This window comes from Crinia signifera, chromosome 5 (genome assembly GCF_055691185.1).
Source record: "Crinia signifera chromosome 5, ASM5569118v1, whole genome shotgun sequence".
Classification (NCBI taxonomy): Eukaryota; Metazoa; Chordata; class Amphibia; order Anura; family Myobatrachidae; genus Crinia; species Crinia signifera.
In genome coordinates this window covers 6,249,013-6,262,445 of record NC_139221.1, presented here as the reverse complement: position 1 = coordinate 6,262,445, position 13,433 = coordinate 6,249,013, and the positions used below count along the sequence as shown (strand labels likewise).

Below are 13,433 nucleotides of genomic sequence, written 5' to 3'. Positions count from 1 at the left end.
AATAACAGGAGACGCTGCGATCATACAGGCTTCCCAGAACCCGCTCCGTATGCTTTATGGCTGAGCCCCTTAGTTACCATGGAAACCAGTCTCGTCATGGCATCTCTGTTAGACGTGGACCCCAAGCCTAAAATTAGTGACATGAGGGATGCTCAGTTGTTAGAGTACAGCAGCGGGACTGCATAGTAATAGTCTATGTATTTATTTATTAGCAGTTTCTTATATAGCGCACACATATTCCGCAGCGCTGTACAGAGACTATTACCAGTTATTATATAGCGCACACATATTCCGCAGCGCTGTACAGAGACTATTACCAGTTATTATATAGCGCACACATATTCCGCAGCGCTGTACAGAGACTATTACCAGTTATTATATAGCGCACACATATTCCGCAGCGCTGTACAGAGACTATTATTACCAGTTATTATATAGCGCACACATATTCCACAGCGCTGTACAGAGAATATTATTACCAGTTATTATATAGCGCACACATATTCCACAGCACTTTACAGAGTATATTATTACCAGTTATTATATAGCGCACACATATTCCACAGCGCTGTACAGAGACTATTACCAGTTATTATATAGCGCGCACATATTCCGCAGTGCTGTACAGAGACTATTATTACCAGTTATTATATAGCGCACACATTACGCAGTGCTGTACAGAGACTATTATTACCAGTTATTATATAGCGCACACATATTACGCAGCGCTGTACAGAGACTATTACCAGTTATTATATAGCGCACACATATTCCGCAGCGCTGTACAGAGACTATTACCAGTTATTATATAGCGCACACATATACCGCAGCGCTGTACAGAGACTATTATTACCAGTTATTATATAGCGCACACATATTACGCAGCGCTGTACTGAGACTATTATTACCAGTTATTATATAGCGCACGCATATTCTGCAGCGCTGTACAGAGACTATTATTACCAGTTATTATATAGCGCACACATATTACGCAGCACTTTACAGAGTATATTATTACCAGTTATTATATAGCGCACACATATTCCGCAGCGCTGTACAGAGAATATTATTACCAGTTATTATATAGCGCATACATATTCCGCAGCGCTGTACAGAGAATTTTATTACCAGTTATTATATAGCGCACACATATTCCACAACGCTGTACAGAGACTATTATTACCAGTTATTATATAGCGCACACATATTCCGCAGCGCTGTACAGAGACTATTATTACCAGTTATTATATAGTGCACACATATTCCACAGCGCTGTACAGAGACTATTATTACCAGTTATTATATAGCGCACACATATTACGCAGCACTTTACAGAGTATATTATTACCAGTTATTATGTAGCGCACACATATTACGCAGCACTTTACAGAGTATATTATTACCAGTTATTATATAGCGCACATATTCCGCAGCGCTGTACAGAGAATATTATTACCAGTTATTATATAGCTCACACATATTCTGCAGCGCTGTACAGAGGCTATTATTACCAGTTATTATATAGCACACACATATTCCGCAGCGCTGTACAGAGGTTATTATTACCAGTTATTATATAGCGCACACATATTCCGCAGCGCTGTACAGAGACTATTATTACCAGTTATTATATAGCGCACACATATTCCGCAGCACTGTACAGAGACTATTATTACCAGTTATTATATAGCGCACACACATTCCGCAGCGCTGTACAGAAAATATTATTACCAGTAATTATATAGCGCACACATATACCGCAACGCTGTACAGAGACTATTATTACCAGTTATTATATAGTGCACACATATTCCGCAGCGCTGTACAGAGACTATTATTACCAGTTATTATATAGCGCACACATATTATGCAGCGCTGTACAGAGACTATTATTACCAGTTATTATATAGCGCACACATATTCCGCAGCGCTGTACAGAGAATATTATTACCAGTTATTGTATAGCGCACACATATTCCGCAGCGCTGTACAGAGACTATGGTACTTATGTAATATCTGGACTCCCGTTTTTCTTATGAGACCGTGTCCCCTCGCGGGGCTCGCTGCGCTCACCACGCTTCGGGCACGGTGGCTCGCTGCGCTCGCCACACTATATAAAATCAACTCCATGCGTATTTGGATAGTAGGGGTATGAAAAAATGGGGTGCATTTAACATGGGAGTCCAGATAATACATAAGTACCGAGACTATTATTACCAGTTATTATATAGCACACATATATTCCGCAGCACTGTACAGAGACTATTATTACCAGTTATTATATAGCGCACACATATTCCGCAGCGCTGTACAGATAATATTATTACCAGTTATTATATAGCGCACACATATTCTGCAGCGCTGTACAGAGACTATTATTACCAGTTATTATATAGCGCACACATATTCCGCAGTGCTGTACAGAGACTATTATTACCAGTTATTATATAGCGCACACATATTCCGCAGTGCTGTACAGAGACTATTATTACCAGTTATTATATAGCGCACACATATTCCGCAGCGCTGTACAGAGAATAGTTGAACATTCACATCAGTCCCTGCCCCTTTGAGCTTGCAATCTATATTCCCCATCACATGTACACGCACACACTTTGGCTAGTACTATGCGTTACGTCATAATGCGCTCCTGCCCGTTGCCCTAGGTCATGGGGGGGGGGTCGACACCGCGTGTAATTATATGATCCGTCCCACCATGTAATGCTTATATACGCTGCCTGAGGTTACCCGTGGGGTGGCATTCTCTGCTGGTGTGCGGCCCGCAGGTATTACCGGTGTCCTGGAGACGGGGGAGCTGCTCAGTCCTCCTTTATGTTGTGACTGCACTCAGTAGAACAGGATGGCTGCTCATGTTCTGGGCACTGTGGATCCCGGTACAGGGGGGGGGTACCCATCCCCCTGGTATTCCCCATACAGAATACAGACTTCCCCGTTCACCCACTGTATCCTCCATCATGTGGGGAGTATTCATCCCCCTCCCGCACCAACCCACCCTCAGGAGCCCACTACTCTCTATATACCATGAGCACTTGTCTTCCAGGAATCTGGAAAATGTGGAGAAGGAGCGGACCCCAGTGTTTGTGTGTGAGGTGATCCATCTGCTGACCGTGGCCGCGAGCGAGGTGAGGTTCCATTCCTCTCACTGAGGATCACCATGATGACCTCTCCCCTCCTGTTACATGGCTGCCCCTCCCCCTCCTGTTACATGGCTGCCCCCCTCCCCTTGTGGTACATGGCTGCCCCACCCCCTCCTGTTACATGGCTGCCCCCCTCCCCTTGTGGTACATGGCTGCCCCCTCCCCTTCTGTTACATGGCTGCCCCACCCCCTCCTGTTACATGGCTGCCCCACCCCCTCCTGTTACATGGCTGCCCCCTCCCCTTCTGTTACATGGCTGCCCCCCTCCCCTTGTGGTACGTGGCTGCCCCACCCCCTCCTGTTACATGGCTGCCCCCTCTCCCCTCGTGTTACATGTGTGCTCCCTCTCATGTGTTACATGTGTGCTTACCATATTACATGTGTTGTCTTCCCTGTATTACACGTGTGTCTGTGATCTGAGTTGTTGGGGTTCTGTCTGCAGCTAAAGAGGCCGAGTATTGAGGATCATCTGGAGAGACCATCTCTGACAGAGGAAGTGATCATCTATGCTCTGCACCTGTGCGAGTGTCTCTTCGACCCCTACCAGACATGGAGACGACAACTTGGCGGGTAGGTAAATACGGGGACATGGTAGAGAATGAAGACTATTGTTCACACACACACACACACACATATGCACACACACACGCAGTGATATGTTTTTTTTTTGTCTTTAATGTTGGGAGGTGGATCTCCCGATGGGACGATAGGTGGGCGGGGTAATGGACCACCTGGTGGGATGCTTGGTGGGCGGGTGAATGACCTCCCCATATGGGTGGGGTGATGGACCTTCCTGATGTGCGAGATGATGTTGGTGGGCGGGGTGATAGTCTGCCTCATATGGATGGGGTGATGGACCTCCTGGTGAGATGATTGGTGGGTGAGGTGATGGACCTCCTGGTGAGATGATTGGTGGGTGAGGTGATGGACTTCCTGATCAGATGATTGGTGGGCAAGGTGATGGACCTCTTGGTGAGATAATTGGGGGGTGAGGTGATGGACCTCCTGATGAGATGATTGGTGGGTGAGGTGATGGACCTCCTGATGAGGTGATTGGTGGGTGAGGTGATGGACCTCCTGGTGAGATGATTGGTGGGCGAGGTGATGGACTTCCTGGTGAGATGATTGGTGGGCGAGGTGATGGACCTCTTGGTGAGATGATTGGGGGGTGAGGTGATGGACCTCCTGGTGAGATGATTGGTGGGTGAGGTGATGGTCCTCCTGGTGAGATGATTGGTGGGCGAGGTGATGGACCTCCTGATGAGATGATTGGTGGGCGAGGTGATGGACCTCCTGGTGAGATGATTGGTGGATGAGGTGATGGACCTCCTGGTGAGATGATTGGTGGGTGAGATGATGGTCCTCCTGGTGAGATGATTGGTGGGCGAGGTGATGGACCTCCTGATGAGATGATTGGTGGGCGAGGTGATGGACCTCCTTGTGAGATGATTGGTGGGTGAGGTGATGGTCCTCCTGGTGAGATGATTGGTGGGTGAGGTGATGGACCTCCTGGTGAGATGATTGGTGGATGACGTGATGGACCTCCTTGTGAGATGATTGGTGGATGAGGTGATGGACCTCCTAATGAGATGATTGATAGGTGAGATGATGGACCTCCTGATGAGGTGATTGGTGGGTGAGGTGATGGACCTCCTGATGAGATGATTGATGGGAGAGGTGATGGACCTCCTGGTTAGATGATTGGTGGGTGAGGTGATGGTCCTCCTGGTGAGATGATTGGTGGATGAGGTGATGGACCTCCTGGTGAGATGATTGGTGGGTGAGGTGTGGGACCTCCTGGTGAGATGATTGGTGGATGAGGTGATGGTCCTCCTGATGAGATGATTGGTGGGCGAGGTGATGGACCTCCTTGTGAGATGATTGGTGGGTGAGGTGATGGTCCTCCTGGTGAGATGATTGGTGGGTGAGGTGATGGACCTCCTGGTGAGATGATTGGTGGATGAGGTGATGGACCTCCTTGTGAGATGATTGGTGGATGAGGTGATGGACCTCCTAATGAGATGATTGATAGGTGAGATGATGGACCTCCTAAAGAGGTGATTGGTGGGTGAGGTGATGGACCTCCTGATGAGATGATTGATGGGCGAGGTGATGGACCTCCTGGTGAGATGATTGGTGGGTGAGGTGATGGACCTCCTGGTGAGATGATTGGTGGATGAGGTGATGGACCTCCTGGTGAGATGATTGGTGGGTGAGGTGTGGGACCTCCTGGTGAGATGATTGGTGGGCGAGGTGATGGACATATCTGATGTGACCTAACATGACTTTATTATCCCGTCGCTCCGCAGGGAGATAGTCAGCACGAAAGAGAAGAGTAAATACAAGTTTTCCCCGGCTGCGCTGCCTGCTGAGTTCTGCAATTTTTTTCAAGGTAAAGAATGTTTGTGTAATAGGTCCCAGATGGTATCTCGGCTCTCCAGAGACCACCATGGGACCGCGGTCAGTGCCCGGAGTTGGCAGTGTGCTCAGCTGGCGGGTATCATTTGGATGCGGTCTCCTGACATCACGTGATGGGATCTCATTTCTGCTGCTTCTCATTCTCTAGATGTCTTCCACAATGGGGACAGTCTCCCCGAGACGGTCAGACTGCGGCTGGTCCATCTGTATGGGGCCATTATCACAGGCTCTAAGGTGAGGAGCGCTGGTCTGACACATTTATAATGTTCCACGGGAGACCGTCACTGAAAACCCTGCTGCTACCATGTTCTATACATGTATGCTAGCATGTGTGGAGATGAGACTTGTGCTAACATTGTACGTACATGTATGGTAGCACTTGGGAAATAACCCTGGTCCTAACATGTTGCATACACGTATGATAGTGTGTTGAAGATAACACTGGTGCTAACACGTTACATACATGTATGATACTGTGTGGAAGATAACACTGGTGCTAACATGTTACATACACGTATGATAGTGTGTGGAAGATAACACTGGTGCTCACACACAGTAACTGTATGCAAAGCGTGTCATTCTATGTAAATAGTGAATCCGGGAAGAGTATACCTGGGCGTTCCCTTCATCACGGAGAGCGAGGGACACACACGGTGTAGTCAGTACAATGTCTTAGTCACATATGAACCAGTAATAGAGAGTGTATGCTGGGACAAAGTCCTGTGTAATAACCACTCTGTGCAGAGCCTGCTCTGCGTTACCCTGTGATTACAGGCGGTGCTATATCTGTGTTATACAGAGCGGGTGCTTGCTGCGGAGCAGGAGAGGGGGGGGGGGAGGTTCTGATCGCTCCCCTGCAGAACCTGCTCCGCGTTACCCTGCTGTGATTACATGCGGTGCTATATCTGTGTTATACAGAGCGGGTGCTTGCTAGGGAGGGGGGGAGGTTCTGATCTCTCCCCTGCAGAACCTGCTCTGCGTTACCCTGCTGTGATTACATGCGGTGCTATATCTGTGTTATACAGAGTGGGTGCTTGCTGCGGAGAACCTGCTCTGCGTTACCCTGCTCTGTGCTACATCTGTGTTATACAGAGCGGGTGCTGGGGGAGGTTCTGATCGCTATACAGAGCGGGTGCTTGCTGCGGAGCGGGGGGGTTCTGATCGCTCCCCTGCAGAACCGCGTTACGGTGCTATATCCGTGTAACCGGGACTTGTGCTTCCATTGCAGAGCAATGCGTTGGTCCTCATCACACAGGCCTCCGTGGATGTCCTCATGCTGGTCTTGCAGAGCTGGTATGTCCGCCAGGATGCCCACGACCCTCGGGTTCTGCAGCTGGCACTGGAATGTCTCATTGGCATGATCCACACCCTGCATGGCAGCAGCCCCGGGCAGCGGAGAGTGGAGATCAGATACATCCTGGACAGTTACTTCAAGGTCCTGAACTGCGACCGGCCCCTGTATTCCCCAGAGAGGGTGCAGGGGCCACACTGGGAGGAAGGACTCCTGTCCCTGCGGATCAGAATGCTCCGTATGTATACCCTGGGGATGATGGGGGGCACCCTATAAGGATCACACACCGTTCTGTTGGGTCCTATGTAAGAACTGAGAAGGGGCCCTTGCACACGTTCTGCTACGGGGCCCGGCGACACTGGGTGTCTTCCTCTGCACCATCACAATGCAGTAATGACACATTAGGAATACATGAGCCCCCCAGACCTGCAGGCAGACCCCAGGGACTCCTGTACTTATATACCACCTGTGTCTGTCCCCAGAGCGTGTCAGGACCTGGTGTAATGTGCCGCGCTTGCTGACGCCCTCTGCATGCCGCCTCCTGGTACTGAGTCTGTCCCCAGAGCGCGTCAGGACCTGGTGTAATGTGCCGCACTCGCTCACGCCCTATGCAGGCCGCCTCCTGGTACTGCGGTTGTCCCCAGAGCGCGTCAGGACCTGGTGTAATGTGCCGCGCTCGCTCATGCCCTCTGCAGGCCGCCTCCTGGCACTGCGTCTGTCCCCAGAGCGCGTCAGGACCTGGTGTAATGTGCTGCGCTCACGCCCTCTGCAGGCCACCTCCTGGTACTGCAGCTGTCCCCAGAGCGCGTCAGGACCTGGTGTAATGTGCTGCGCTCACGCCCTCTGCAGGCCGCCTCCTGGTACTGCGGCTGTCCCCAGAGTGTGTCAGGACCTGGTGTAATGTGCCGCACTCGCTCACGCCCTCTGCAGGCCGCCTCCTGGTACTGCGGCTGTCCCCAGAGCGTGTCAGGACCTGGTGTAATGTGCCGCGCTCGCTCTCGCCCTCTGCAGGCCGCCTCCTGGTACTGCGTCTGTCCCCAGAGCGCGTCAGGACCTGGTGTAATGTGCCGCGCTCGCTCACGCCCTCTGCAGGCTGCCTCCTGGTACTGCGGCTGTCCCCAGAGCGTGTCAGGACCTGGTGTAATGTGCCGCGCTCGCTCTCGCCCTCTGCAGGCCGCCTCCTGGTACTGCGTCTGTCCCCAGAGCGCGTCAGGACCTGGTGTAATGTGCCGCACTCGCTCATGCCCTCTGCAGGCTGCCTCCTGGTACTGCGGCTGTCCCCAGAGTGCGTCAGGACCTGGTGTAATGTGCCGCGCTCGCTCACGCCCTATGCAGGCCGCCTCCTGGTACTGCGGCTGTCCCCAGAGCGCGTCAGGACCTGGTGTAATGTGCCGCGCTCACTCATGCCCTCTGCAGGCCGCCTCCTGGTACTGCGGCTGTCCCCAGAGCGTGTCAGGACCTGGTGTAATGTGCCGCGCTCGCTCACGCCCTATGCAGGCCGCCTCCTGGTACTGCGGCTGTCCCTAGAGCGTGTCAGGACCTGGTGTAATGTGCCGCGCTCGCTCACGCCCTCTGCAGGCCGCCTCCTGGTACTGCGGCTGTCCCCAGAGCGCGTCAGGACCTGGTGTAATGTGCCGCACTCGCTCACGCCCTCTGCAGGCCGCCTCCTGGTACTGCGGCTGTCCCCAGAGCGTGTCAGGACCTGGTGTAATGTGCCGCGCTCACTCACGCCCTCTGCAGGCCGCCTCCTGGTACTGCGGCTGTCCCCAGAGCGTGTCAGGACCTGGTGTAATGTGCTGCGCTCGCTCACACCCTCTGCAGGCCGCCTCCTGGTACTGCGGCTGTCCCCAGAGCGTGTCAGGACCTGGTGTAATGTGCCGCGCTCGCTCACGCCCTCTGCAGGCTGCCTCCTGGTACTGCGGCTGTCCCCAGAGCGTGTCAGGACCTGGTGTAATGTGCCGCGCTCGCTCACGCCCTCTGCAGGCCGCCTCCTGGTACTGCGGCTGTCCCCAGAGCGTGTCAGGACCTGGTGTAATGTGCCGCGCTCGCTCACGCCCTCTGCAGGCCGCCTCCTGGTACTGCGGCTGTCCCCAGAGCGTGTCATGACCTGGTGTAATGTGCCGCGCTCGCTCACGCCCTCTGCAGGCCGCCTCCTGGTTCTGCGGCTGTCCCCAGAGCGTGTCAGGACCTGGTGTAATGTGCCGCGCTCGCTCACGCCCTCTGCAGGCCGCCTCCTGGTACTGCGGCTGTCCCCAGAGCACATCAGGACCTGGTGTAATGTGGCGCTCACGCCCTCTGCAGGCCGCCTCCTGGTACTGCGGCTGTCCCTATCATCCTCCAGGTTACAGATTCTTACATTTAGGGGTAAATTTACTAAGACTTCTAAAAATGAAAGCTAATCTCATGTCAGTGGTCTTGTTGGTGACAGGGACCAGACAGAGCAGGGGGATGTTATCCTGTTTTCCTATCCCCCCCCCCCCCGCCTTGCTGTATGGTAGGACTGGTGGTGCCCTGCATGCCCCTGTGTACAGCCGTGTAACATGTATCCTCTTCTCTCCCGTCCTGGGCAACAGGCGCCATCCCCGAGATGCTGCGCTGCAGCGACCGCCCCGTCCTGCAGGCCGTGTTCCTCAGCAACAACTGCTTCGAGCACATCATCCGGCTCATTCAGAACAGCAAGGTAAGCGCCTCCTCGGGCTCCAGAAATGGTGGCCTGCGCTATATTCACACAATGCATTGTCGCCTGGAGAGTGATAGAGAACCATCTCCTGTTCATTGACTGGACTTTATCTCTCTCCAAGCGTTGATGCATTCCCCAGTGTGAGAACCCTGATCCATCCTTATTTACTGTGGGCGAGCTCCCTCTTGTGGCCACACATGGGTACTGCACACACCTGCATTGTCCTGCCCATAGGTGAATGTTTCGCACTGATTGTGATGTTTGTTCAGCTGACTGCGGTCAGTCAGGTCATGGTGCACGTAGACCTTGTTATTCCTGCAGTCTCTGTATGCCGTTACCCTTGTTATTCCTGCAGTCACTGTATGCTGTTACCCTTGTTATTCCTGCAGTCTCTATGCCGTTACCTTCCTCTCGTTCCCTTACTTCTGATTCCTGTCATCCTCTGTGCTGTTCCTCTACCTCCCCCCACCTCCTGTATCTGTATTATTAACAAGCCACGCTTCATGTAACCTCTCCTTTCTGACAGCTGTACTTGAGCAGCGGTCTCCGGCCAGAGGAGAGTGGGAATGATCTGACCACTAAGTTACTGACAGAGCATGATATCATGAAGGTATTGGCTGGTACTCCCATCGCTGGGTGTGGTAACAACGTGTGCTGCGAGGCTTCTAAATACATGGTGTCAGCGCAAGTCCCGGCGGTAGCCTTATTGTATGGCGCAGACACGCCAAGGTGGTCAGCGCGAGTCCCGGCGGTAGCCTTATTGTGTGACGGAGCCATTCAGAAAGGCGTAGGGAGATGTACTCATCCAGGATACGCCAACCTGTATCCTAATACACAGATACCAGGACATACCTCTCCCGTCCCCCTTATACACAGATTCCAGGATATACCTCTCCCACTCTCCCACCCCACTAGTACACAGATACCAGGACATACCTCTCCTGTCCCCCTAATACAAAGATACCAGGATATACCTCTCCCACTCTCCCGCCCCCCTAATACACATATACCGGGACATGCCTCTCCCGCCCCCCTAGTACACAGATACCATGACATACCTCTCCCATCCCCTAATACACATACCAGGATATACCTCTCCCACTCTCCCACCCCACTAGTACACAGATACCAGGACATACCTCTCCTGTCCCCCTAATACAAAGATACCAGGATATACCTCTCCCACTCTCCCGCCCCCCTAATACACATATACCGGGACATGCCTCTCCCGCCCCCCTAGTACACAGATACCATGACATACCTCTCCCATCCCCTAATACACATACCAGGATATACCTCTCCCACTCTCCCGTCCCCCTAGTACACAGATACCATGACTTACCTCTCCCGTCCCCCTAATACACAGATACCAGGATATACCTCTCCCACTCTCCCGCCCCCCTAATACACATATACCGGGACATGCCTCTCCCGCCCCCCTAGTACACAGATACCATGACATACCTCTCCCATCCCCTAATACACATACCAGGATATACCTCTCCCGCCCCCCTAATACACATATACCGGGACATGCCTCTCCCGTCCCCCTAATACACATACCATGACATACCTCTCCCACTCTCCCGTCCCCTAATACACATACCAGGATATACCTCTCCCACTCTCCCGTCCCCTAATACACATATACCGGGACATGCCTCTCCCGTCCCCCTAATACAGATACCAGGATATACCTCTCCCGTGTCCCCCCCCCCCCAGTACACAGGAACCAGGATCACAGAGCCCCTGCTGTATACCAGCACTATGTAAATAAAGACCTGTAGAAGACATTGCTGTAGGTCATACTGACGGGATATTGTTTCCACTGAATGAAGCTCATCCTCCAGCAACAACTGGTCGGACTGGTTTTACCCTGCAATAATCACTGCGGCTCAGGAACAGAGAGCAGGGGATCAGTGACGACTGTCATGTGTGACACGCAGGTGACAGTCTGCGCTCTGCTGATAATGACCTGCACTAAGTACATGGGCAGCGGCCAATGTTCTATCCTCTGCCGGGAGGGTACATACATAATGCGGGCAGAGATACTACACTTCCCTATACAGAGCGCACCCAGGGAAGCCTCATTGTTCTATCCTCTGCCGGGAGGGTACATACATAATGCGGGCAGAGATACTACACTTCCCTATACAGAGCGCACCCAGGGAAGCCTTAATGTTCTATCCTCTGCCGGGAGGGTACATACATAATGCGGGCAGAGATACTACACTTCCCTATAGAGAGCGCACCCAGGGAAGCCTCAATGTTCTATCCTCTGCCGGGAGGGTACATACATAATGCGGGCAGAGATACTACACTTCCCTATACAGAGCGCACCCAGGGAAGCCTCAATGTTCTATCCTCTGCCGGGAGGGTACATACATAATGCGGGCAGAGATATTACACTTCCCTATACAGAGCGCACCCAGGGAAGCCTCATTGTTCTATCCTCTGCCGGGAGGGTACATACATAATGCGGGCAGAGATATTACACTTCCCTATACAGAGCGCACCCAGGGAAGCCTCATTGTTCTATCCTCTGCCGGGAGGGCACATACATAATGCGGGCAGAGATACTACACTTCCCTATACAGAGCGCACCCAGGGAAGCCTCATTGTTCTATCCTCTGCCGGGAGGGTACATACATAATGCGGGCAGAGATACTACACTTCCCTATAGAGAGCGCACCCAGGGAAGCCTCAATGTTCTATCCTCTGCCGGGAGGGTACATACATAATGCGGGCAGAGATACTACACTTCCCTATACAGAGCGCACCCAGGGAAGCCTCAATGTTCTATCCTCTGCCGGGAGGGTACATACATAATGCGGGCAGTTATACTACACTTCCCTATACAGAGCGCACCCAGGGAAGCCTCAATGTTCTATCCTCTGCCGGGAGGGTACATACATAATGCGGGCAGAGATATTACACTTCCCTATACAGAGCGCACCCAGGGAAGCCTCAATGTTCTATCCTCTGCCGGGAGTGTACATACATAATGCGGGCAGAGATACTACACTTCCCTATACAGAGCGCACCCAGGGAAGCCTCAATGTTCTATCCTCTGCCGGGAGGGTACATACATAATGCGGGCAGAGATACTACACTTCCCTATACAGAGCGCACCCAGGGAAGCCTCATTGTTCTATCCTCTGCCGGGAGGGTACATACATAATGCGGGCAGAGATACTACACTTCCCTATACAGAGCGCACCCAGGGAAGCCTCATTGTTCTATCCTCTGCCGGGAGGGTACATACATAATGTGGGCAGAGATACTACACTTCCCTATACAGAGCGCACCCAGGGAAGCCTCAATGTTCTATCCTCTGCCGGGAGGGTACATACATAATGCGGGCAGAGATACTACACTTCCCTATACAGAGCGCACCCAGGGAAGCCTCAATGTTCTATCCTCTGCCGGGAGGGTACATACATAATGCGGGCAGAGATACTACACTTCACTATACAGAGCGCACCCAGGGAAGCCTCAATGTTCTATCCTCTGCCGGGAGGGTACATACATAATGCGGGCAGAGATACTACACTTCCCTATACAGAGCGCACCCAGGGAAGCCTCATTGTTCTATCCTCTGCCGGGAGGGTACATACATAATGCGGGCAGAGATACTACACTTCCCTATACAGAGCGCACCCAGGGAAGCCTCAATGTTCTATCCTCTGCCGGGAGGGTACATACATAATGCGGGCAGAGATACTACACTTCCCTATACAGAGCGCACCCAGGGAAGCCTCAATGTTCTATCCTCTGCCGGGAGGGTACATACATAATGCGGGCAGAGATACTACACTTCCCTATACAGAGCGCACCCAGGGAAGCCTCAATGTTCTATCCTCTGCCGGGAGGGTACATACATAAT

The 13,433-nt window shown here is 52.3% G+C and overlaps 1 protein-coding gene across 1 annotated transcript in view; it reads left to right on the top strand.

Moving 5' to 3' along the window:
• Positions 1–13,433, top strand: part of NBEAL2 (neurobeachin like 2) — a 176,051-nt gene that overhangs the window by 53,262 nt on the left and 109,356 nt on the right. The window contains 7 exon segments of the mRNA XM_083186544.1: positions 3,062–3,143; positions 3,601–3,728; positions 5,468–5,550; positions 5,725–5,810; positions 6,805–7,105; positions 9,441–9,547; positions 10,074–10,157. Of these exon segments, the coding sequence (XP_083042670.1) occupies positions 3,062–3,143; positions 3,601–3,728; positions 5,468–5,550; positions 5,725–5,810; positions 6,805–7,105; positions 9,441–9,547; positions 10,074–10,157 (871 nt within the window).